Source organism: Polypterus senegalus, chromosome 13 (assembly GCF_016835505.1).
Source record: "Polypterus senegalus isolate Bchr_013 chromosome 13, ASM1683550v1, whole genome shotgun sequence".
In the NCBI taxonomy this organism is placed as follows: Eukaryota; Metazoa; Chordata; class Cladistia; order Polypteriformes; family Polypteridae; genus Polypterus; species Polypterus senegalus.
In genome coordinates, this window is record NC_053166.1 from 158,733,020 (window position 1) to 158,760,885 (window position 27,866).

A 27,866-nucleotide genomic window follows, 5' to 3' on the forward strand; every position below is an offset into this window, starting at 1 on the left:
CTGTGCTCGCGTGAGCCCCCCACAGCAGCTACTGCAGCCTGAAGCCGGGGGGCCGTCAGAAGCCGATTCCGCACATATTTATAAATACAGGGAGAACGAAAAACAACATGAAGCTTATCGCTTCCCTCGGGTGAAATAATGAGGTGTAAAAAGAGTCTTTGGAGAAGAAACGGAGAAGCCCCTAAGACAACTAGCACCAGATGTTTGTATGTGATGTCAAGTGACATCGAGCAAAGCGACACTAAATCCCACTTCTGCTCCTCAGAGGCCGCTCCCCCACCGCCACCCCCTAGTGGCTTGAAACAAAATGAAGGCAAAGATGACAAGCTGTGCAGAGATACAATGGCATAAAAGAGAGAGAGAGAGAGATTGCAAACTCACGCAGATTGTTGGCGGTGGGCCGCGCCTGCATGGTCTCGTAGTGCTGCTGCAGGTGTTGCTGCTGCAGGTGTTGCTGCATGTGGGCCCCCAGGGTCCCCTCTCCCTCCAGGTGCTCTCCGGGGCAGGGCCTCTGTTGGGACATCACTTCGGCAAGGGCTCTGGCGTGCATGGAAGGGGGCGAGAGAAAAGACGTTTATGTCTCCGCAGGAGAAAAACTCGAGTTAAGTGCCCACTGGCACACCTCAACCATCCAGCAGTGCATCAAAATGGCAGCGAAAAACAAAACAAAAAAAAAAAAGACAAGTTCAAGAACTTCATGCATCTCAGTGCGGCAAAAACACAGCGTGAGGCGAGGCGACTGCGTTAACCAAGTAAAGAGCAGGAGCGGGAGGGTCCTGCTGGCGCGCGGCTCACCCGTTGGACCACCACGGTGTCCGTCACGGTGAAAAGGACGGGCAAAATGAGCAAACTCTGACCGCCGCTGAGACAGAACTGTGAATTCATGACTGAGATTTATATAGTGCCTTTCACATAAGGGTCAGTGCAAGAACCCACCCTGCCAGCCAATACGTCAGAATGGAAGACGCACTCATGCCCTCATCTTACAAAGCCAAACTTTGATTTCTAATTTTTGATACCCACTTTGCCAGCTCAGCACACACCAGAGATTCAAAAGAAATTCCACAAGAGAGATGTGAAAGGCGCTATATAAAAGATAAATGTGAAAGGCAATTTTCGATAGATAGATAGACAGTGTGAAAGGCACAATAAAATTGATAGATCAATAAGTAGATAGATAGTGAAATAAAGGGCAGCAGTGTGGTGCCGTGGTAGCACTGCTGCCTGGCATTAAGAAGACCAGGGTTCACATCCCAAGTCCACCCCTTGTCTATGCTGGTGCTCCATACGTGTTCCTCCCACAGTCCAAACACATGCACGTTAGGTGAACTGGTGACACTAAATTAGCCCTCGTGTGCGTGTGTGTGTGTGTGTGTTTGCCCTGCGATGAGCCAGTGCCCTGTCCAGAGTTTGTTCCTACCTTGTGCCCTGTGCCAGCTGGGATGGGCTCCAGCAGACCTTGTTCAGGACTAAGTGGGTTAGCAAATGACTGACTGACTATATCACAGATTGATTGGTTGATTGAAAGTGTGAAAGGTGGAATATAAAAGATAAACGTGAAAGGCGCTATACAAAATAGAGATAGATAGGAAAGGCACTATATAGATACATGGGAAAGGCACTATATCAAAGATAGATAGATAGGAAAGGCACTATATGGAATACAGATAGATAGATAGATAGATAGATAGATATGAGGAGTACTATAGCATATATAGATATGTAACAGCGCTACTTACACTAAATTAACTACAAGTCCCAGCAGCCTCATTGGTCAGTTTCAAACGTTGTTGCTGGGGTTGCTGGGGGAAATAGATAGATAGATAGATAGATACAGTGGTGTGAAAAACTATTTGCCCCCTTCCTGATTTCTTATTCTTTTGCATGTTTGTCACACAAAATGTTTCTGATCATCAAACACATTTAATCATTAGTCAAATATAACACAAGTAAACACAAAATGCAGTTTTAAATGATGGTTTTATTATTTAGGGAGAAAAAATCCAAACCTACATGGCCCTGTGTGAAAAAGTAATTGCCCCTTGTTCAAAAATCACCTAACTGTGGTGTATCACACCTGAGTTCAATTTCCTGATTACTGCCACACCTGTTTCAATCAAGAAATCACTTAAATAGGAGCTGCCTGACACAGAGAAGTAGACCAAAAGCACCTCAAAAGCTAGACATCATGCCAAGATCCAAAGAAATTCAGGAACAAATGAGAACAGAAGTAATTGAGATCTATCAGTCTGGTAAAGGTTATAAAGCCATTTCTAAAGCTTTGGGACTCCAGTGAACCACAGTGAGAGCCATTATCCACAAATGGCAAAAACATGGAACAGTGGTGAACCTTCCCAGGAGTGGCCGGCCGACCAAAATTACCCCAAGAGCGCAGAGACGACTCATCCGAGAGGTCACAAAAGACCCCAGGACAACGTCTAAAGAACTGCAGGCCTCACTTGCCTCAATTAAGGTCAGTGTTCACGACTCCACCATAAGAAAGAGACTGGGCAAAACGGCCTGCATGGCAGATTTCCAAGACGCAAACCACTGTTAAGCAAAAGAACATTAGGGCTCGTCTCAATTTTGCTAAGAAACATCTCAATGATTGCCAAGACTTTTGGGAAAATACCTTGTGGACTGATGAGACAAAAGTTGAACTTTTGGAAGGCAAATGTCCCGTTACATCTGGCGTAAAAGGAACACAGCATTTCAGAAAAAGAACATCATACCAACAGTAAAATATGGTGGTGGTAGTGTGATGGTCTGGGGTTGTTTTGCTGCTTCAGGACCTGGAAGGCTTGCTGTGATAGATGGAACCATGAATTCTACTGTCTACCAAAAATCCTGAAGGAGAATGTCCGGCCATCTGTTCGTCAACTCAAGCTGAAGCGATCTTGGGTGCTGCAACAGGACAATGACCCAAAACACACCAGCAAATCCACCTCTGAATGGCTGAAGAAAACAAAATGAAGACTTTGGAGTGGCCTAGTCAAAGTCCTGACCTGAATCCAATTGAGATGCTATGGCATGACCTTAAAAAGGCGGTTCATGCTAGAAAACCCTCAAATAAAGCTGAATTACAACAATTCTGCAAAGATGAGTGGGCCAAAATTCCTCCAGAGCGCTGTAAAGACTCATTGCAAGTTATCGCAAACGCTTGATGGCAGTTATTGCTGCTAAGGGTGGCCCAACCAGTTATTAGGTTCAGGGGCAATTACTTTTTCACACAGGGCCATGTAGGTTTGGATTTTTTTTTCTCCCTAAATAATAAAAACCATCATTTAAAATCTGCATTTTGTGTTTACTTGTGTTATATTTGACTAATGGTTAAATGTGTTTGATGATCAGAAACATTTTGTGTGACAAACATGCAAAAGAATAAGAAATCAGGAAGGGGGCAAATAGTTTTTCACACCACTGTAGATAGATAGATAGATGTGAAAGGCGCTATATGATAGATAGATAGATAGACAGGTAGTGTGACGTCCCGGGGGAGCCACCATGGACAGTACAATGCCTGGGGGCAGCCTCCCTGGCCGTGGGTCCTTCCTCAGTCTCCCCCGTGGCTCCATAGGACATGGAGTCCACCACAGCCCGGTTGGGAGATGGGGTGGCCGCTAGGGGGTGCTGCGGAGAGCCAGCCGCCACATTGGACGACTTACCAGCCCCACCCGGAGGTGCAATTAAGACCAGCTGGTCAGGCACTTGGAGCACTTCCGGGTGGGCTATAAAACGGGCCAACCTCCCTTCTTTCTTGGCCAGAATCGGGAGGAAGAGGATGAGGTTTCCTGGGAGGAGTGGTGGTGCCAGAAAGGGTTGGTTATAGTTTTGTGCTTTGTGCTTTGGAACTGTGTATTGCCTGTGGGTCACGGGGAAGACGTGCGCCCACGGGTGAAGAAAAGAATAAAGCCTGTGTGTTTTATACACGTGCCTCTGCGTGGTCTGTGCCGGGTCGGGCGCTATATAGCGCCTTTACAATAGATAGATAGATACTTTATTAATCCCAAGGGGAAATTCACAATTAAAAAAATAAGACGTGGCGCGGACATTAAAGGTGTGCCAGAAGAAGTGTGTGTGTGGAGGTGGCCCAGGTGTTTACAGGCTTCCACCCACTTCTGGATTGCAGTTCTGTCTTGATTTATATGCTTGTCTCCTGTGATTTCGTCTGAGTTGGTAAACATCCACTGATCTTCAAGTAACAAGTGGGACGCGGCAGGACAAAACTCTGTTACCATCAGAACGCTGTTCACTTGCGATCTCCACTCACTGCCGTCATCAGCGTATCTGTGGAGCCGGACTGTCTGCGGACTGAATCGTGAGTGTTGAGTGTTTTGTGCTCAGTGCCTCCTCGGATGTCATTTGTTTCTCGTGTTTTTTTAAAAGTTTAGGGCCGTCGGGGAATCGAAGGAGGGCTTTTGCATAAGGGCTAGTTGTTAAATAATTATTTTTCTTTCTTTCTTTCTTTATCGTGTACTGATTGTTGAGCCGCTATTTCGTGTCAGTAGACGGATTAGGACTGCATGGGGGGTCATGCGGGTTGCCTGAAAGGGGTGTGTGGCGCCCCCGATATTTCTGCAGATGTCCTGGGGCTTCCTGTTTGCGAGACATGAGACAAAGACTGGACTCCTGTACTGTGTCTGAGCGATATGGCGAGCGCTAGATGGATATGAAAGGCGCTATATAATACTTGGGATCGCGGTAGTCTTGCACAGGAATGAATACCAAGTTTAAAGGGATGACCACCAGAGCAGCAGATGTAAAGGAGTGGAACGTCGAAACCACAGGGCGGTCTTACCAAACATCAACACCTAAAGCTGAAGCCCGACGTTTGTTGCGAGGGAAATCAAAAGTAAAAGTCACACCTGGGAACTCCCAGCAGCGCGACTGTCACACACACGATGACCCAATGGCCTTTTTATTTCTTTGACATTTGTAAACTCGGATGGTGACACATCCGACATGCCGGTTCTTGTGACAGTTGTGTCACTTGCCATACTGCATGTGGTGGGCAACTCAACAAGGCAGCGCCCAGGGTAAAAAAAAAAACGAAATTCGGTATAAGTGAAGATTATTTTTATGATAGAATTATTGCAACAATTTGATTCAGTGCCTCAAAAAACTGGGAAGTGGCAGCGAATAGAAAGGCGCAATCACCTGATGGCAGTTGTATTATTACTCTTTATTGGACTGTCCCGAGTCCAGTGCGACAAATGTGACAACACGTGCCGTCGACACAAACACGTCACACGCCACGCCTCTCCAGCACCATAATAATGAAGAGCGCATTAAAGTTCAAACCTTCATGTCGTATAACAGACCACCCACTGCTGTGTCACCTGCCCACCCAGGCCACCTCTCTGTCACTTTCTGTACTGCACATGCAGGGCTTCATGTACCTGTGTGGCCTGTATGGTTCGTGTGCCCCTTCTGCTGTTCAGGTGCCCCCCGCACTCCACAGACACACAGAGTGCCAAACGCACACATTTAGACTCCGAAAGATCAATGGTGACATTTACACATACAAGTGCGGTAAATAAAGGCAGCTTCAACGTGAAACACCATATAAATGCTAGGCACACACACATGTAGCGGGGTCTGTGAAGCCCCTCCTCACAGTCGTAACCCAAATTGTGTCACCGGGGCTCAAGTGGCCGTGCAGCAGACGTAGAAGATTAAAAAGGACCCGCAAAAGCTGCACACACACACCCAGCAGACGACAAATAAATGTCACACAGACACAAAATGACAAAAGCCCACCGAGCAAAATGCAGACATACGTCAACATGCTAGCACAGAGACAGGACAGCGGCCACACACACACACACACACACACACAACACATACACACACACGAGCACAAACCGCAAGCTGTGCTTCGGGGAGACCGCTATGGCTTTTAAAAAGCAGCCCCCTGAAATGGCAAACAAAACAGCGACTGCTGGGCTGAGTGGCTCGTCTCATCATAAAATCAGTTTGTGGTTGTTTTTTTTTTCATTTCACATCCCAGTTAAGGTGGGCTGCTCTCGTGTTGTTGTGGTATTGTTATGCGTTCAATGTCGAAGCTCACAAAAAAAGCAGACACGATGGCAGAAGAAATCCCTCTGCGCTAACTTCGCCATTCGAAAGAATCGACACTTGGGTGTGAGCGGAGTCCGGTTTAAGGTCATTGGGGGAGGGGAGAGGGGGGGGTCTGCAGCGTATCTTAGCGCTATGACGAGAAGATAAGCAACTTTACAGTGGACGGCAGCAAAGTCCCCCCTGCGCTAAAACCTCAACGGGCTTTAAAGGTTTAGGTGGGCTCAGTCCATTTCTGGGTGGGTGGGGGGTCACAAAAAATACATCAACGCTTCTGTGACATTCAGTGAAAACGGCATTTTGAAAAAAATAAATTATTGTATTATGGTGTCAGTACTTTTCTGCTCAGAATATTATTTAAAGAGATATAAAAGGCACTACATGACAGATAGAGAGATATGAAAGGCACTATATAACAGAGATAGATATAGAGATGTGAAAGGCACTATATTGTAGATAGAGAAATGTGAAAGTCAGTATATTATAGATAGATATGAAAGGCACTATATTGTAGATAGAGAGATATGAAAGGCACTATATAACTGAGAGACAGATATAGAGATGTGAAAGGCACTATATTGTAGATAGAGAAATGTGAAAGGCACTATATAACTGAAAGATAGATACATAGATGTGAATGGCACTATGTTATAGATAGATATGAAAGGCACTATATTGTAGATAGAGAAATGTGAAAGTTAGTATATTATAGATAGATATGAAAGGCACTATATTGTAGATAGATATGAAAGGCACTATATTGTAGATAGAGAGATATGAAAGGCACTATATAACTGAAAGATAGATACAGAGATATGAAAGGCACTATATTGTAGATGGAGAAATGTGAAAAGCACTATATAACTGAGAGATTTAAAAGGAACAATATAATAAATATGTAAGGCACTATATACCTGATTGATAGAGAGAAGTGAAAGGCACTATATTGTAGATAAAGAGAGGAGAGCGTCCTGACAAACTGCATCACTGTGTGGTGTGGGAACCGCAAAGCCCCTGAGCGTAGAGTCCTGAAGCACACAGTGAGGACAGCTGACAGGATCCTTAAGGGGTCTCCCTGTCCTCGATCCAGGTGTCTGCATAGAGCCTTCACCATTGTGGAAGACACCTGTCACCCACCACGCACACGCTGTGTGACCTCCTGCCACCCGGTAGAACACACCGCAGCTTTTAGGACCACCGCCGCCGTCTCCTACGACAGCTTCTTTCCCCAAGCATGTCCCCCAGTGCCATCTCCCTATAACATTCCCCCAATTCCGTCACTTGATTATGGATATCGAGCATCACTGGAGCTCCTTTGTCTTTTGTTTTGTGACTTTGCATTGTTGCTCTTGTTTTGGTGACATTATCGTGAATGTTAAATGGATGTTGTGTTCCCTCTGCACCAGGGACTGTCAGGAGTGAAGTTTCATCCCACCATATATGACGTGTGTGGATAAAGGACCATAGCGGTTGAGTTGAGACAATGAGATGGAGTGAAGGAGCAGACAGGAGAAGACACCACACATTTAGTGTGTGAACTATTAGGGGTAATGATGGCCAAAGTATCAGCAAATTAAAAAAAAAGAGCCATAGGGGCCGTGAGCCGCCTTCCTGTCTTACGTTCTGCCTGGCTTGGACTTTACTACCACAAGACCTCCTTTGAATGGAGTACTAAGTCTTTATAATTATTATTGATTTTGTTTTATTTTTTTTATTAGTTGGGGTCTTGAAGAGAGGAAGATGGTGGAAAGTCCTGTTCTCTCAGGTCACCAACAATAAAGTGAAGGTTTAAGGGGCACAGCACACCACCCAAAAACAGTGACCCGGACCAACTCCTGGAAATGCGGGGGACCCGAGAGCCATTCCAGACGTTTCCATCCAAATCGCTGCAACTCCCCTCTGACAAGACATCGTCCTGTGGTCTGGTCCTGCCTGCCAGGATGGTGACCATAGCTGAGTGTGGGAAGGAAGGAATGGAAGGCTGCCTTTGGGAGCAAGAGGGAGGAGGAGTCCGAGGAGTTGGCTGAGGTGTGCATGGAAGCAGGAAGGTCTACCCTGTACATGGATGTCCAGGCAAATGAAAGAATTGGCAGAGGTGGCAAAGTGAGGGAGCTTACTGGCATTGGCTTAAAAGAGGTGACACAAAATAAGGGAGGGCCGGGACTCCAGGGCTAGATGGGGGGTGCAACGTCCCCATAGCTGCTCCACCATCCTGAGAATCAATGGGACGAGACATCGGCGAAGGGTGGCACCCAACTGAAGACCCTGCAACGCTGAGCAGAGGGAGTGGAGAAGTCGGGCGTCTTTACCGTTTCTTTGTGATTTCATAGAGCGCCGATTCCAAGTCCAGCGGGGTAAAGATTCCTGTGAGTCCTCCTGAAACCTGGAGACCCCAGGACTAATTGTCCTTTTTTTTTAAATATATATAATTTTTCAAATCCAAGCCGAAGTCTCAAGCTGAACTTGTTGGCATCCTTGTGTGTTGTCATCGGCGTGACCCTTTCATAAAGGTCAGTTTATGTGCCATTTCTCTATCTGTGTTTTGCATAAAACTAAAGGACTCAACGTGCGCGTCTCGGGATTGTTAAGACTTTCCGGATTACGATTCTGATTCTTGTCTCAAGTTTCTGGCTTGGATGAAGATCTGTTTGTTGATTTGATTTTGACCTTGGCGAGTAACCCGTTTGGTTCTCCTTTTATCTTCTATTCCCAAAATAAAAATCATCCTGCTTCTGCAGAACAATGTGTTTCGTGTCTAGCGTGGAGCTCCACACGTTCTGGTGGACAAAGTAAGTCACATGCTTCCTATCTCAAGTGGAGCTTCCATTGAGGTCACATGCTTCCTGTCTTGAGTGGAGGTCACATGTTTCCTGTCTAGCATTGAGGTCACATGTTTCCTGTCTTGAGTGGAGGTCACATGTTTCCTGTCTTGAGTGGAGGTCACATGATTCCTGTCTAGCATGGAGGTCACATGATTCCTGTCTAGCATGGAGGTCACATGTTTCCTGTCTTGAGTGGAGGTCACATGATTCCTGTCTCTCGTGGAGCTCCACACCTTCCAGTAGCTCCAGCCTGACTTTTTTTGAGTTTCCGTCATTAGGTCCGTTTCTCCGTGTTTCTAGAGGCGTGTCCTCAAAGGTCACGTGACCTGTTTGTAATCGATGTGCCAGGGAGCGGCTAGAGGTTCTTTTCCTTATCCAATCTTTGGATTCCCAAAACTCCACCACAAACCATTGCTCAAGGTCTCCTCCTGAGTTTCTTTCGGTTTTGACCTCTCACTTGTTCCCGTCGTTCTCGATTTTTGCCTTCGGTTTCTATTTTTGAACTCCCAGCTTTGACCCCTTTTTTTGTTTATCAACGTTCACCTCCCGGTTTTGATTAAAAGGTTTAGCTGTCAGGGCTGTAAGTGTGCACAATTTCAGTAAACCCGGTCCACCGGGCGCAGAGTTGGCAGACAGACAGACAGACAGACAGACATGGCTACTGAAGTAGGTGCTTTTCTTATTTTTCTCCTGTGTCTGCCTTCTTGATTTTCTTGACGCCATTCAGGGGACGAGTCCATCTTCAGACGGCGCTTATCTTATTTTCAGTACTGGAGATTTGGTGATTATCCCAGCAGGACTGGGGGGTCCCTCTCAAGTGCTAACATGGTCCCCATTAAGACCATGGCACATTACAGAAATCTGGGCGTTCATTGAGATAATCGTAGCATGTCGATGGGTCGCCCCAACCCCGGACCACCAGCCGTCTAGTCTGACATCCCCAGCGGTTCACTCCAACTAGTCCACGACTTGCCCCTCCAGCGGCTCTGATTTTGTCTCTGGTCGTAGCGGTGCCTCTTAGTGTCCATGAGAGCCGACAAACAACGAGTGCTCATTGAGAAGAACAACGCGTAGAATGCTGTGTCATTGGGTGGGCTTTGGACCCCACAAACCGAGCAGAGGTTCATCTGTCTGACGTCTCACACAATAGAGAAAAAGAACAAAAGGGGAGGAGACTGCAGCTGAACTCGTCGTTCCTGTTAACCCTTCATGTTCAGGCAGCACGCTATTGGCTGTCAGAACAAGGGGCGAGTGCAGGAAGGTCGACTCGCCGTCGATAAACTTGTCATGCCCAGCGCTTTTTACTTATATTGTGGTCCGGCAACGAGATCGGCAACCGCTGTCAGTAAGTCTGACATACCCAGCAACTAGAAGTCACAAAATGTGACATCGGCTTTACCGTCAGACGTGTTTCTGTGCGTCTCAACCAGAGGACTTAGTAATGTACGCCCCCCAAAAGTCGCCGGGACAGAGTGGCCATTCCGATTCAGAGGTCATGAAGAAGCACCGCTAACCACTGCACCCTCCAACGTCTACTCTTAAAAACATCTGATTAGGGAATGTGAGGAGCAAAGCTGAAAGTCGCTTGTCTCTTGACGTTTGAGTGGAGCCCATGGCACAGCACGTCTGCAGTGAAACACTTCACTCCTCTCCTGACTTTCTGGGTATGCTTGAACATTTTAACATCTGTTGTGAGCTGTTTGTATTAGAAATCGTTTAGCTAATTTCTGCTTTAAAAGGCTCTCATGAATTCATAGAGACAGAAGTCTGTACCATCAAACAAACCCCTTGCTGCAGGATGGGGTGGTGCCTGATGTGGGCGGGGTAATGTCAGAGCCCTCCCTTATTCAGTAATCCTCCAATTACTGTAGAACATCAGATGGGTGGAGTCAGTTCCAAGATTGAACATGGGGTGGGGACTGATGTGGGCGGGGCTGATGTCACAGCCCTCCCATATTCAGCAATCTTCATTTTATTGTTGAACATCAGCTTGGCAGGAGTAAGCAAGACTCAAGAAGGAGCGGGGACTGATGTAGGCGGGTCAGTGTTAGAGCCCTCCCATACTCAGTAATTCTCCAATTACTGCCGAAAATTAAATGGGGTGGGGTTTAGCAGCAGGACTCACAGTGGGGTGGGGACTGATGTAGGCAGGTCAGTGTCAGATCCCTCCCATATTCAGCAATCTTCCAATTACTGCAGAACATCAGATGGGGTGGAGTCAGTTACAGGACTCACGATGGAGTGAGGACTGATGTGGGTGACTGGCATGTCCTGCTCTTTTCTCTCTGCCCTTCTCCTTCACCAAAGTGCTCACTCCTGAAGCGTTCACCCCAGGGTTAGGTTTTCGGTTTCATTCCGACAGATCAGATGATTTTCTCGACTGTTTCTGGAATGCTCTACACAAAAAAGCTCAGGCTTTTTATCAGAGAGGCGACACATTCGCGCTCCTAGAGAGACTTAAGTGACACTTTCAGCGGAACAAAACCCTGAGTTGGACCGGCCGAATCGGAGCTCTCTCTTTGGATTGACTCCTCTTTCCTGGATGGAATGTCGCAGCGGCCTTTCCACGCCCAGGTGGTCGTCCTGAAAGGCTCTGTTTTCCACGCCATCAAAGCAAGATGCCAAACCACGTCGAGTTAAACAGAGCGTGGCCAGGTTTTGTGCGAAGTCGACTGTAAGAGCCATTCGCGTTGGTCCACAAGTCACGTCACGTCACCTCGAGGCCCTGTGGATGCGCCAGGGGACCGTCCGATTTGTGCACGACGCGCTCGGATCAATGAGCTCAACGCGTCATTTGTAAAGCAGCGCCTTTCATAATTCACTACACGTTATTGTTCTGTCAAATTAAAATTTCAAAGCGACATGAAATTTCAGAAGACAAAATTAGCGATCGATTCCACAGAGGCCGTCATTTACCAGGAAGGTTGGGCGCACGCGAGTTAATCTCAGAGAGAACACCTTTCGTGTGAATTCATTGCCATTTCGTTATCAGTCGTTTAGAAGAAGCAAGCGGGAAACCGGGTGGGACGGAGGGGCTGCGGCGGGCATCCAATTATGCAGACGAAAATGTTAATTAAAGCGGCGTGAGGGTCCACGTGCAGACAGCGGCGCGCGTCAAACGGCGAATGAAAGGGGAAAGGCGCGCGCATTCCTTCTCATCTCCATGGCGTGAACGGGGAGGGGCGGGATTTGTTGATAAACAGCGCCATTCGTGGCGAGTCGACGACACAAAGAGCTGCTCGGAAAAATTAGAAAGAAAAGTCATCGGTGCGGGCAAAGGGGGCTAAAGGGTCGGCAATCGCTGAAAAGACGCGGTCAGCCATCAGGACGTGGACAAGTGGGCCGTGGATGATTAATCGTAGATATTGATAAATTTATATAATATATGTGTGTGTGTGTGTGTACTGTTCAAAAAACAGAAAGGACCTCTTTGTAATGAGAGTTTAGCATCAAGTCAGTGACACTTGTGGGCTGTTGATCTGCTCAGTGACGTAGCGGAGGGGCTTGTTCATCAGTTTCAGCTGCTTTGGTGCACTAGAGGGGCAATAATGAGATGACCCCCAAAACAGTTTTGCATTTGGTTACAGTCAGTGTCACTACTGGTAGCATGAGGCCATACCTGGACCCTACAGAGCTGGCACAGGTAGTCCAACTTCTCCAGGATGGTAGGCACATCAATACGTGGCATTGCTAGAAGGTTTGCCGTGTCTCTCAGCACAGTCTTAAGGGCATGGAGGAGATTTCAGGTGACAGACAGGAAGTTCCACTAGGAGAGCTGGACAGGGCCCCTTGTAGAAGGTCCTTAACCCATCACCAGGACTGACTGGTATCTGCTCCTTTGGGCAACGAGGAACAGGATGAGCACTGGCAGAGCCTACAAAATGACCTCCGGCAGGCAGGCTGGCCACTGGTGTGAATGTCTCTGACCAAACAAGCAGAAACAGACTTCAAGAGTGTGGCCTGAGGGCTCGACAATGTCCTCTAGTGGGCACCGTGGAGTTCGATTGGCATTTACCATAGAATACCAGAATTGGCAGGTCCACCACTGGTGGGCGCCTTGTGCTTTTCACAGATGAGAGCAGGTTCACCCTGAGCACACGTGACAGACGGGAAAGGGTCTGGAGAAGCCGTGGAGAACATTATGCTGCCTGTAACATCATTGAGCATGACCGGTTTGGTGATGGGTCAGTGATGGTCAGTCTAGGGGGACATATCCATGGGGGGGACACACAGACCTCTACAGGCTAGACAACAGTGGGAACCTTGACTGCCATTAGGTATGGGGATGAACTCCTCTGACCCATTGTCAGACCCTATGCTGGTTCCTCCTGGTGCCCGACAATGCCCGGCCTCATGTGGCGAGAGAATGAAGAAACAGGTCCCATTGACTGTACCCCCCCACGCTCACTCGCCTGACTTCAATCCAATAGAACACATTATGTTTCGGTCCATCTGACACCTCAGACTGTCCAGGTGCTCAGTGATGCACTGGTCCAGATCTGGGAGGAGATCACGCAGGACACCATCTGTCGTCTCTTTTGGATGTTGTCAGGCCTTTTGGGCATACAAACTACTGAGGACCATTTGGAGTTGCTGCAATGACATTTCGGCTAAAAGGACTCGCCTGCCTGCCTGGCACACTTTGATTTTTGGGGTGTCTGAGTTCACCCCTCGGTCGGTTCATCATCTTCATTGCCCTCCTTTCGTTCCTCACACACCACCATATCAGTCCATAGCAGTAGAGATGGCCGGCAGGAGTTTTGTTCTTATTGAGATCTGATGTGTTCCTTTAATTTTTTTGAGCAGTTTATATATATATATATATATATATAATAGAGAGAGAGAAAAAGAGGCGCCCAGTGTTAATCAGTCCGACATTTGTGCCCAGAGGGGACTGGGTGGTCTCATGGCCTCGGACCCCCTGCAGATTTTATTTTTTTCTCCGGCTGTCTGGAGTTTTTTTTTTTGTTTTTTCTGTCCACCCTGGCCATTGGACCCTACTCTTATTCTATGTTAATTAATGTTGACTTGTTTTATTTTCTTACTGTGTCTTTTATTTTTCTATTCTTCATTATGTAAAGCACTTTGAGGTACTTTTTGTATGAAAATGTGCTATAGAAATAAATGTTGTTGTTTTACTAATAACAATCTAAACCCTGGGTACACTGTGCGAAAGACGACTTGGGGATCCCCCCTTTGAGAAAAGTTACTTTCACATGACATCTGAAAACAAAACTTCAACAAATGTTTTACTAAAATGTTAGTCACCATGTGTTAAAATACAGAAACTGTCATAATAAGGATAAAAAAGTAAAAACAACCGCGGAAAGAGCAAGAACTGGAGCTCCGCCACTTCACCTTCACATTTCTATTCTATCTGTTGTGACAACTTCAGGGGGCCGAAGAGCTTCAGTTCTTTAGAAAATGAGACCACCTGTGAAGAACAAAGGGCCTCCTATAGAAATGATGGAGCTAGCGATTAAATGTGAAAGGCGCTATATACTAGACACTGAGATATGCAAGGCACTATATAAATAAATGTATAAAAAGATCATACTGTATAACAGGCATTATACTTTACATATACTTAAACTATACGATAAATTGATTGAAATGCAAAAAGAAGTGTATGCTAGATAGATAGCTAGATATGAAAGGCACTATATAATAGATAGATAGCTAGATATGAAAGGCACTATATAATAGATAGATAGATAGATATGAAAGGCACTATATAATAGATAGATAGAGACGTATTTAGAGCACTGTGTGATTAAATATATATAAAAGATCATGTAAAAGGCATTATATGCTGCATAAACAAAAAACTATATGATAGACGTGAAAGGCGCTATACAATTGATTGATAGATTCAAAAGGCAGTATATAATAGAATAGTAGGGTGAAAGGCACTATACAATACAGATTGATACATGTAAAAGGCACTATATGCTAGATAGACAGATGAGAATGGTACTATATGGTGGCTAAAAAGAGATTTGAAAGGCACTATAATACAAAGAATGATAGATGTGAATGGTACTGTATAACAGATAGATATGAAAGGCACCATTTAATAGATATATAGATGGATGGATAAACATATATATATATGTATGAAAGGCACTATATAATAGATAGATGTGAAAGGTACGGTATAATACATAGACAGATACAAAAGGTACTATATAATGGATAGATGGGAAGTGTGACGTAGTGGTTAAGGCTTTGGACTTCATACCCTGAGGTTGTGGGTTCAAAGCCCACTAGTGACACTGAGTGACCCTGAACAAGTCACTTGACCTGGCTGTGCTCCATTTGGAAAATCAAAAGAAATGGAACCAATTGTATCATAAATTAGATAAAGGCGTCAGCCAAATAAATAAAATGTAAACTGGATAGTATTGACTAGATAGATAGACAGTATTGATCACTAGAGTCAAGTCACACAGTGGCGCAGCAGTTGGTGCTGAAACCCCCAATGTATGAATTTGTTGTCACCCCACTCAAACCGCCCCCCTTTTTCGATGGATGATAGGAAGGCTGCTAAATCTGCCCTGTGGTAGACAGCGCCCCCTTACGGTGCCGGCTTCTGCTTTGTGTCCAGTTCTACTTGTACGACATTCCGCCTCTGAGAGCGACTCTGTTGAAGAACGGAGGGACGGATCTTCTGGAGTAGCCATAGGTGTTTCTCTGGCCGGTTGGAGGCGCTCACTCCAATGACTGCCGTCTGCTTTAGAGGAGCAGCAGAAAGCCGAATATCCTCAGACCACCGTCTGCCCAGCCGCCAGTCTGCGAGAAATCTGAAATGGAACGAGCACGTGACGCTCGCTTCTGCCCAAATCCCGAAGCGATTTTTTTTTTCTTTTCAAAGCAAAAGAAATTAAACAAAACTGAAGCAATCCACAAAGAAAAAAAGAAATGCAGTCTTTCATTTTATTCTTGTACGTTTATTAAATAAGCCTACGCACTCTGAACGCGCGCAACGAGCGACAGACACAAACCTAAAAAATGGAGCTGGGCCTGAAACGACGGATCGTGAAGAGAACGGTCGCCGTTATCCAGCATTTCCTAGTAAAACGCACGAAGCCCACTTATCAAAGAGTTTACCACAATCCTCAACACGAGATCACTTTCTGGCCCCCCGCCTGTCCGTGCCGTCAGTTCCTTGTACGGGGTCTCCATGCGGGGTCACATGGAGGAAACCAAACTCTGGCAGGCGCCATGCCACATCGCGTCGCCACTCAGCCTAATCGATCAAGAACCTTTTTAAGGATGTCTTTTTGATTTGTTTAACGACGTGTATGGGGGGGTGAGGTTCTATTCACAACCCCCCACCCCCCCCCCCAAACCCATCATCCAAGATTATATTCATAAGCCTCCCGTTTCATGACAAGTGTGAGTGTCCGCCGTTCTGACTCACTCACTCACTCCCGAGCACTCGCCAGTTCGCCTCACACGCGCACCTTTGGGAATGGCGGAGTTAGGAATAAACTCCCGCGAAGAGCTGCAATGCGAGTCCCCTGCCGCTTCACGCGTTCTTCAAGCTGGCTTGTCAAATCAATTCAAGCCAAACCAGAGACGCACTTGTCCCCACATGACATGGCGGACAAGGCGGTAGTCACCCCTGGACTGGACGCAGTCGCACAGCAGCCACACTCACACGGGACAGCCTCAGGGTCACCTGCAGTCTTTAGGAAATGAGAGGCAAACGGCACTTAAAAAAACGGAGCCCGTGAGGTCCGTGCGCTACTCTCCTCAGTGCAGCCCTTTAAATTGTTTCATTTTTCAATTTCCCTGCTGATGTGACATTGACAAATAAATTAACAACATTCTGTAAAGGACAAGTGACTTTGGATTAAACGCGACAGCAGCCGGATGACTCGCTCCCCGATTACCGAGATGTCACCTGTCAGCGCACTACAAAGAGGCGCGTGCCGCGTGCCGCGTGCGTGACACAAAACGCCGCTAATTCCGCGTGTAGAGTCTCGGGAACGAGAAAAGAAGCCTCGAACAAGAGACGGGTACGCGCAGACAAGTACGAGAATCGGAATACTCGGCAGGACAGCGGAACGCACGACGCGTCTGTGTCTTTACCGAGCGCTACGGTCGGTGTCTGTAGCCGTTCACGGAGATGGCTATTCTATATTTAAATACACCACAATGGCGGGACTATAACCAGAAAACACCTTTATATGGTAGTCGCCTCCCAACCTCAGAGCACTCGCTTATAAATTAAGGGATCTTCAGCGCGACGCCATAGAGGGAACACTTGTGGTATCCAAAGGAAACTTCCACAGGAAGTGTCCTTATTTATTTATTTGTTTATTTATTTAGATCCGCAACAAGTTCAGTAACTAAGCACAAACAGATGACAACAGCGCGCTCCCGATCTTTAAAATTGTTGCAAACACCACCACCAAGTTCGGGCTCTCCATGGCCTGTCGTGTCCTGGCAGGTCGCTTTCCAGGCATTAAAGATGTCCGTCTTGTACACAGATTTGGAATCTTTGCAAAGCCCAGAGAAACCAACTGCGACTTCACAGAATGAAAAGGCTGCCTCTCGAGCAATGGGTCTGAGACGAGCAACCACACAACCCAGGAAAGAGCCGCCGGAGAGCCCGCATTAGTTAGTGAGCAGCGCGTTGGGTTCAAATTCAGGCTCAAGGACGGCCTGTGTGGAGCTCTGAGCGGGCAGCCATTTTAACACATCTGGCCAGCACGGCGCCTCAAAGCTGAACGAGTAGGGCGGTCTATGTGACGGACTGACACGCCATTACAACTGAAAGGCGCTATATAATAGATAGACTGATAGAAAGATGTGAAATGCACTGTATGGTAGATAGACGTGAATGGCACTTCACAACTGATAGCCTAATCTATACGAAATACACTATAAAATAAATACATAGGTATGTAAAATAGGTACACTGTTTAAAAAATATAATATGAAGGGCACTATATACTACATATTCAAAAACAAGATGATAGATGTGAATGGCACTATAAACTAAGCTCATATGGCGAAAGATAGTATATGCTAGGTAGACTGATACATGCGGAAGGCACTATATAATAAACTGATTGATATAAAAGGCACCAGTTTTAAGTTCTTATTTCGAGTCACACGACGATGCCACACTTACTGCTAAGACCCCGTATGTGTGGATTTTGTATGGGATTTCTGTGTTTGAATTTTTTTGCTACCCCCCAACCCGCTAAATTTTAAAACCGTATATGTCAGGTTGAATGGCGACTCTAAACTGTTCCGTTTTGGGGGAATCGTGAGAAGGTGTGCCATGTGATGCCCTGTGACGGCGGCTTTACCTCAGGTGCCAATTGGATGACTAGTCAGGCTTCTGTACACGAGAGATTTCTGTCTCGTTCACGTACTAGGATTAGGATTTCTGGGGGGATAAGGCTGAGTGGGAGAGTCTGCGTGACGCACCGACGTACCATCATCACATGTCGACTGAGTCCTGCCTGTGCTGCTGCTGGGATATCCTGAAGTAGAATATGCAGGTTCAGGAGAGATGCTGGGTATATTGGGAGAAGGGTGCTAAGGTTAGAGCTGCCAGATAAGAGGAAGGCCTATGAGGAGGTTTATGGATGTGGTGAGAGGGGATATGCAGGGGTGACAGAGCAAGATGACAAGGACAGGAAGAGATGGAACAAGGTGGTCCGCTGTGGCGACCCCTAACGGGAGTGGCCGAAAGAACAAGAAGAAAATGTATGTTGGATGATCGTGATGGTGTATCATCAAGCACAGGGCACGAGGCAGGAACAACACCTGGACGGGGTGTCAGCCTGTCACAGGGCGAGCACACACACACACGCGCGCACACACGCACTTTGGCATTGTCAGTCCGCCTAACCTGCATGGCTTTGGACTGTACAAGAAACCCGAGCAACTGGAGGAAACACACAGACACGGGGAGTCTACGGAATGTTGAGTTAAATCTGGGCAGCAATGTTACCACTGCATCACCAATGTGTGTGTGTGTGTGTGTGTGTGTGTGTGTGTGTGTGTTTGTGAGTGTTTCAAAAAGGGACTTTGATCACTTGGAGTTTTTTCTTTTGTTTCAGCGTCCCAGTAACAATTTCGCGTCACACCAGCTCGGGTGCAGACGTTCGCTGTTCATTCAGACAAACGGTTAGGACACAGCGGTGCCCCGGCCGTGCCGCTTCAGCCTCTCAGTGTCCTGAAATTGTCCCTCTTAGTTTCTTTATCAGGTTGTTGTTTGGCCGATCGGCCTCCACGCAGCTCTCTTTTTCTTTACTTTTTTCAGACGCTGGAGTTGCTGTCCTTGGTGCTGAACGGCCGCCTGTATGGCTGATATGAATGTTGGCGGTGTTGGCCCTCAGCACCTCGAAGTGTGTTAATGCGAGGACGCGACTACCGGCGCTGTGAGCCCTCAGTGATTCCCGTTGATTTGTACTTATGGACAAAAAAAAAAAAAATTCGATGAGAACAAACCCTTTAACCCATATTCGTCAGAATCGAGAAGTGAAGACCACTTGCCAGGGCACCGGAGACGCGTGACTAGGCGCCTTGTAACATCTGCGAGAAATTTAGTGCGGTGCTCAACGGCCGGTTCAGCTAATTAAGGGTCTTGAGAGTCACATGAAGGAGCCCAGCGCACAATCGCACTGATATACAGGAGTAGAGAATATATTGATATATATATATATATATATATATATATATATATATATATATATATATATATATATATATGTGTGTGTGTGTGTGTGTGTGTGTGTGTGTTTAATTGGTTTCTCTTTGATAGGACTTTAGTTTCTCTCACTGCCAGGTGCTCACTGCGCTGTACAAATGGCCGTCCCTTTAAACACCGCGTGAAGCAGGTGGTCCCAAGCATGGCAACTAGGACGTCTTTTTACCTTTTAGTGTATCTGTGTTCGTGCTTAAATTGGCAGTGATGTTCTCGTCCCTGACTTCTCAAGAACGAAAAAAAGTCGCAGTTAATATTAGACGACAAACACGTCCAAATAATCGGAAATAGTTTGTGGAAATAAACTTCCGCAAGGGGACGGGGGGACGGGGGTGTTAAAAAAATAAACAGACTTACAGGTGACACATGAAACGTTAAAAGGTACCAACGTCAGGGTCATTAAAATGTTGTTTTCCTGCATGAATTGTGTGTTTTGCTCTTCCAGTTATTAAAGTTAAAAAAATCTTTCCCTCGTTTTATGAAAGTTCTCAGTTTGCGCGGGTTTCCTACGACAGTCCAAAGACTTGCAGCTTAGGTGGACTGGCGTAGTGTGTGTGTGTGTGTGAGTGCGAGTGTGTCCTGCAGTGGACTGGCATAGTATGTGGTGTGAGTGTGAGTGTGAGTGTGAGTGTGTCCTGCAGTGGACTGGCATAGTATGTGGTGTGAGTGTGAGTGTGAGTGTGAGTGTGAGTGTGAGTGTGTCCTGCAGTGGACTGGCGTCCTGTCTCGATGCTTGCTGGAAGCTCCAGCTGCCCATGCGCCCCAGCGGGTTAGGAAGATGGATGGATGTTCTGAAATTCAGATGTAAAACACATGACAGTAAAACATCCGAGCAAACGTACGTTTTGGAAACACACGAAGAAGACGACACCTGACCATTTAGCCATAATCGGCGGCCATGTGTGTGACAGCCTCCGATTGAAATTTTTTACGTTGGACAAGCAGCATTTCAGCTTCATAATTCGGAAAAGAAACAATAAAAACAAACGTGCAAACACATCTCAGCACCCGGGACTGCGAGCCACGAGGACACCTTGACGGTCCGACTGCTGGTCTGTTAAACAGGCGCATTTTGGACACCGCAATGGCCGCAGAGCTGCAGCGGTTAATAAAAGCAGACCCACGACTCCGGGGTCCTGAATCGTTGAGGAGTCTGTGCACGTGTTACTGTCCCACCTCAAAGGCCAGTGTGTGAGTGTGTTTGTGTGTTACCTGCCGCGCTCCCGATGTTGTCACAGTAGGTTTCTGCCTAAGTAATCCTGAACTGGATTGAGGGGATTTGAAAGTGGAAGGAGGGGAGCAGGTGCAGGTGCAGCTCTTCGCTTTTCCTTCTTTTTAGTCATTCAGCTGTCTGTTTGAGAGGGGCGATGCTGCCGTTATTTATTTAAAGAGCTTCTTTCAAAAGCTAAATTCCTCATAGGGACAAATAAAGTTCTATCTATCTGTCCCTCTACCGTATAGCGCCTTTCATTTCGCCATCTCTTCTATCTTTTAAGGCTGTCCGGTTCTGCACAGGTGGGTCAGTCTAGGACTCTCGTCTTCCTCAAAGGTTCAAACAGAACAGCCCTTCGGTGGAGTGTTAGGACCGCGCTGTTGTGCAGTGCTGTCCTCCTACACCCCTAAAAATAAAGGTGCCAAAGTGGTCCTTCTGTGCGATACCATAATGGGGGTGACGGTATTTTTGGTTTGCCACCGTATGAAGGTTCCATGAAAATAAAAACATGTATCCCTCTAGATACGTAACTGTGTACATGAACGGATGATGACAGGTTTGTGAAATATCGCTGGGTTCTCGGACTCTTGCTGCATACGGCAACTCCGGCTAAGTTCAGGTTTTAAAGATGTCTGTTTTGCGCATATAATAAGAACCTTTTCAAAGTCCAGAGAACCTTTCCAAGAATTAAATACTTTTTTTGTCAAGCAATGGATCTGCGAGGAACCACACAGCCCAGTAAGGCACCAGTAAAAAACTCACGTTTTAAAGAGTGCGGAGCGCTGATCACTGCGCCCACCGAAACAGCAGCCCACCTCTACTGGACCACCGAAACGAGCTTCACCTCCGCTGTGCTCACATTTCGCCATGCCCGCTTGTGGTTGGTCCTCATCTTTTGGTGTTTACTTTCATTAAGTTCAATCTCAGCCTACTAGACTTGTGAACATGGCCTCGCATTCCATGACACTTGACAGACGATGACAGAAAAATCCGCCGGCCATAAACACGCTTAAGTGAAAGTGACGGAGAAATACGAACGATCTGTTTGTCTATTATATAGTGCCTTTAACATGATCAATCTATCTATCTATCTATCTATCTATCTATCTATCTATTATATAGTGCCTTTCACATCTATCTATCTATCTATTATATAGTCTGTCTGTCTGTATGTCTATCTATCATATGGTGCCTTTCATGTCTGTCTGTCTATCTATTTATCTATCTATATCTATGTAATATAGTGTCTTTCATATCTTTTTCATAGCGCCTTATTACTTATAAACTGTTTTTGCTGTATGTATTTGCACCTTGTTAGCATACTTCGGGTTATTATAATTCTTATTATTTGTACTACATTTGTGCTGTCTAGTACTATAGTGCAGTGTACCGTGTTAGCTACCCCTACGCCTAACCCTCGACAGCCTGCATATTGTAATCTTTTTAGTTAGCCAATAAAAGGTGTCATTTTGCTTGACTTCTCATTACATTGTCTGCTGCTCTAAACCCGTAATTTCCTTTGAGGTTAATGAAGTATCTTTCTTGTAAGAAAAGTGTTATATAAATGTAATTAATTATTATTAATATGATCATTTGTTCTCGTTTTAGCGGCTCTTCATTTTTTACGCATCACCTCTTTTACTTGCTCAGAACACATGTAAACAAGGATTGTAATATACGGGCAGCACATAATGCAAAATAATAATAATAATATTTAATGTAAACTTTTTCTTTAGTCTCCTTTGATCCAGCGATACATTTTATTCTTCTTATTATTAAAAAGGCGCCTCCATGCGACACCTGTCGGTTTTTGCTGCTTGTAAAAGTTCCTCGCAGGTTGGACTCGCGGAGCAGGAGCAGCAAACTGCTCAGACTGTGAGTGGCACGTATGGCGCAATGAAGGCGCCGCTTGTTGTTCTTCTGCCAGTCTCTGCCATCTTCATTGTGATGTCTGGGGGCATCTTAATGGCACAAAGTTAGCTAGACCCTGCTCAGCTCTTGGTTTACGGTGCGGCTGTGCTGTCCGTGTGTCGCCGGAGCCTTTGTGCCGCACCACATCGCGTCTTGAGCTGATGACAATAATGAACGGTCCTTCAGCGAGGCGCTTCACGCGCGTTGCCATTTTGACAGACCGCCGGGTTACCTTAGCAATGCCCCTAACGCCACATGCGATCGCTTTGACGCTTTTTTTTTTTTTTTTAACGTTGCGTATTTTTTTTTTCTCCGTGCTTTGTTCTCAGCGTTGCGAATCGTAAAACCGCGGTGATGGACGTTTCAGTGGGAAAATATAATCGCCTTGTACATTTAAAACAATGTTAGCTGTAGCCATCATTGGAGGACTGCGTGAAAGAAAGAAAGAAAGAAAGAAAGAAAGAAAGAAAGAAAGAAAGAAAGAAAGCGTCTCTATGAAGACAGCTATCATAATAGTGCGATTCTGTCACGCTAAGAAATAAAGTAAGAAAGGCTGCACGCCAGGGTTATGAAGACGGCTTAATAGAACAATTCTACTAAAGAAAGAAAGAAAGAAAGATTGCGAAACTCTGAAGGCACCGACTGTTGTGTAACCCAATCCTCGCCTTTAAGGTGCTCCGGCGGCATATCACAAAGACCCCGATGGATGGCACCTGTTGACCCCACTCCCCCCTCAAGTGCCGTAACACACTGCGGGGTTTTACTATTACTATTACTACTGCTGCTGCTGCTGCTACTACTATTATTATTTTTTTCACTGTCTCGTTTTCTCAGCCATTGCACAAACACAAGGTGGCATTGCTTAATAACATTGCAGCGCCGTTTTCTCGTTCCTCTTCGCCCGGCGGCGCCGCTCACGTTTCCTATCAGTGTCGGTGCCCACCGCTCTCAGCATTTTAATATTTCGGAGACTTTCCTTTGCGCGGTGGGCTGCTGGCGCGTGTGCAGGGTGCCCTTCGCTATCTGCCATTCTTTAATTCCAACGTGTTTTCTATTTGAGTTCTAACGCAGCAAACCCAAGAAGCGCGCGCACGTCTGCACACTTGAACCCCGTCGGCTCTTTCACGATGCCAGCCTGGCATTGTCCAACTCTTCGGGCGCACGTTGTTGCAGTTCCAAGTGGAGATGTCTCGGTGTCTGCCACGAGTATACTGGAGGACCCAAATGCAGTCACAGAGCGGCGGGCATATGGAGCGACATTACATAACTGGGCTCCGCATATATCTTATTCGAAAGATGTTTGGGGTGATGAAATGCTTAGGTGTGCCCGTTGGTCGTGGTCACATTTTTTGCATGCAGTTGACTTTGCCATACACAAGCGCGCGCGCACACTCACACACACTCACATGCGCGCGTGCACGCACACGCGAGGCAACACGGACACCTATTTGGTGGCGACCTACCTGGACATGTTCTCTCTGTGAGGTCGATGCGCCTTTTCCAGACCCAGTTTAGTGAAAATCCCAACCAGAACCATGACGGCGACCACTCCGCACACGATGTACACAATTAAGTTCGTTTTATCCCTGGTGTGGTCGTGCAGGAGGTCGTTCCTTTTAGAGGGGGGTCTGCCAGTCATGAGCCACACTGGGGTGTCGTAGTTTTTGCAGATATCTTGGTCCAGCCTGGTCGATCGGAACTGACAGCAGTACCTAAAGCCACAGGTCCCGCAACAGAACAGGTAAGCTCCAGTGCTGCAGTTGAACGGAGGGTCCCACTGCCCCATCACGTCAAAGTAGCCCCGACATTTTTCGGCTGTAGGTGGAGGATCTGACGCCAAGTGCTCCCCGTCTTTCGAGCCATTGGAGCCCGAGACCACCACGATACTTCCCAGGTGCTGCCCGGATTTGCCATGAGCCCTGCAGACGAACGAGAGAAGTTCAACGGAAAAGTAACAAAGCAGAAGCCCGAGCCTCGTCATCTCGCACTCCAAGACGCGAAATTCCTGCCGTGGAAAAGAGCGAGCGAAACGGCGCACTGTGTCACTGGGGAGAGGAGCGCTGTCACCACCACGCAGAGCCACGCAGCACGTCCACAACAAGTAGTAAACAGCCATTCGAGACAAGGATTGGCATCGTGGGTTTAACACGGGCGCTCCGACGAGGTGCCGAGCATCGTGCGCTGCGGCTGCGGCTGTGGCTGCAGTAGGGGATGCGCCGGGAGGAGACGCCGATGTTCCTAAAAAGAAGAAGAAGAAGAAGGAAAGGCGCGCTCGTCCGTGTGTTGGCTCTTTCCTCAGGTGCTTCACGTGTTGTCACCGGAGAGGCGCCTCCGACAGACTTGCGCTCGCATTTCTGGAAAGAAAAGAGCGCGTTCACGCTGTTCACCTCCGAGACAGTGGAGCTAAACCGGAATAGCGCTGGCGAGGGGGGGGGGCGGATGGGAATGGGAGGAGGGGGAGACTTGGAGATCGACGAATAGCAATGCGCTCCTAACAAAGAAAAAGGGGGTCACAGCGATTTTAAAAAAAGGCAGCCGTTCATTTTTATAGCGTCTTTCATAACGGACGCCTCCTTTCACTGTACAGAAAGTTTACCGATGTAACGGTAATTAGCGGCCGCGAAGCAGTGAACTCGCCCTGAAGTCAAGGCACCGAAAGATGAAGATTACAAAGGTGCCGCTTTTACCTTCACGTCTCCTCTGCTGAAGTCGGATTGACGCCGCGTCCACACACACAGTGCGAAACTGGCATTGAGGGGGCTTGGGGTGGGAGGGGGTCACTGCAGGTGTAGACACAGAAACAATCGGCTCACCAATAAACTAAACCTGTTCAGAGACCACCAATAATAACAGGGAGGAGAAGTTCACCTTATAGAAAGTCCTCTGTCAGAAACTGCGACCACTCGTGCCGGTTAGCGGAATAACAAGAGCGAAGACGAGTCGTTGAATTGCCAGGGCTGATGTGTGTGACGAGCTGATGACGTAACAGCCGGCAATATAGCGCCCAGCACTGCATTGAAGCAACTCAGCAGTCAGTCCAGGGCGAGCTAAAAGACCACCAGGGCGTGCCAGGAGCCCCCACTTTTACCAATGACGCTGCATGATTGCTTTACTGGGTTGTGGGGACCCTTGTGGCGCATTTCATTCTGCGACGGGTTCCTCGCGCTATGAAAAACATCCTAATATGCAGGGAAAAAAAAAACGTGAACTCTTTAAGCTTTGGTGGGCCACCTCGGCAGATTAGAAAGAGCTGCTCTGAGCGTCCCTGTGGAATCAGAAGCCATTGGGCTTTCAGGAATCATCAAGTCGCCGTTCTTCATGATCTGAATGGTGCCCGTTACAGGCCTAAATAAATGAAGGGGCTTTCTGGAACCTTCATGTCCAGGGGGTCTTTTGGGAACCAACAATGTTTCCCCTATGCTATTGCTCTGCAGACCCCTTTTTATTTTATGCAGATGATGCTCCTTTAGCACCCACATTTTCTACACTAGACTGCCCTTTCCGAGTGGTTGCCCGGTTCTGAGGCTCGTCCAGGTCTTCCAGTGTCTGCCATTCCTTCAATTTGCAAATCTCACCAGTTTACTAACTACACCAGGATCTGTGTCATTTAATGTAAACCAGAAAAGTAAGCGAGGGTCCAAGGCCAGACCCCTGAGGGGCTCCACTGATGACCTATCTCCATTCTCCAGACTCTTTGTCTCCTGCTGGTTAACCAACTTGAGATCCACTGAAGATGCCACACAAAGACGCCCGTTGTGGTCCTGAGAGAGGAGGGTTGATGGAACTCGACCAGGACAGAAGAAGAAAGGCAACCACATGAGAGTGTGGAGGGTCCGAAACAAGCATCTCACAGGTCCTCAGTTGGCATCTTCTTTAGGTAAACAGCAGTGCCATCTGCAGCAGACAAAAGACGACCCCAGGAGGCTGACCATAATCTGCTTTCCCAGTCATCGTCCATCCAGCGTCCTACTGCATGTGGGAAAGAAACACAAGCCACCTCTGATAGGAGCGTCATTATAGGAGGGCTGATAATGATGGCCGATAGTGTGGCAAGGTGCAGGAATGACAGGTCTTGAGGAAAATCTGGGATGCCAACCAGACCATCTGTTAATTCAACAAAAGTCAAACTGAAAAGGGAAAAAGCTTCATGGCGTCGAGCATCTTAACCTCGGGTTTACAAAATGAACAAAAAAAGTTCAGCGTTAGCCACAGAATCAGGGAGCTCTGCCTGGCAGGTCACTCACGCTATAAAGGCACCTCCTGCTGGGCAGCCGGGGGTTGTTAAGGCTGAGGGACGGGAAGGGGCGGGGCTAAGTGCCCACACTGGGCGGTACCTTAGTGCTGTGGAGAGAGAAGGAGAAGACAAGGTTAGCGACAGCGCCCTCTCTCTTCTTGGCAGGTTATTACATACCTCGATGGAGCCCATGAGGAGATCCTCCAACGTGCAGGCATGACGATAGTGACGAGTGTGAAATGTACTATATGGTAGATAGAGAGAGAAAAGGCACTATAAAATACTGGGAAAGGAGATAGATAGATAGATAGATAGATAGATAGATAGATAGATAGATAGATAGATAGATAGATAGATAGATAGATAAGGCACTATATAATAGATAGTGTGAAAGGAGACAGATAGACAGACAGATTGATAGCATGAAAGGCAATAGACAGACAAACATATAGATAACGCATTATATAACAGATTGTGTAAAAGGCACTATATAGACAGACAGAAAAGGCACTATATAATAAATATGCATATAGTATGAAATACACTATATGATTGGAAATGGAAAGGCACTCTATAACAGATAGCTACAGTAGATGGATGGTTAAGGCACTATGTTCCAGATAGATTGATAGATAGTGTGAAAGGCAATAGATAGATAGATAAGGTGCTGTATAATAAATTGGCAGATAGTGTGAAATACACTAAATGATAGAGAAAGGAAAGGCACTCTATAATAAATAACTACAGCAGATAGATGGTAAAGGCACTATATAATAGATAGGTACCTTAGATGGAAGAGGCACTGTATAACAGATAGATTGATAGACAGTGTGAAAGGCGCTACATAATTGACAGGCAGCACTTTATTTGCACCCA

The 27,866-nt window shown here is 46.7% G+C and overlaps 1 protein-coding gene across 1 annotated transcript in view; it reads right to left on the bottom strand.

Moving 5' to 3' along the window:
* LOC120542268 (protein shisa-9-like) overlaps positions 1–25,422 on the bottom strand; it is a 185,195-nt gene extending 159,773 nt beyond the window's left edge. Inside the window, exons 1-2 of the mRNA XM_039774589.1 lie at positions 24,220–25,422; positions 382–539 (exon numbers count right to left, since the gene is read on the bottom strand). Of these exons, the coding sequence (XP_039630523.1) occupies positions 382–539; positions 24,220–24,872 (811 nt within the window). The 5' untranslated portion in view covers positions 24,873–25,422. The remainder of the gene's footprint in view (positions 1–381; positions 540–24,219) is intronic.
* Between the last annotated feature and the right edge of the window lie 2,444 nt (positions 25,423–27,866).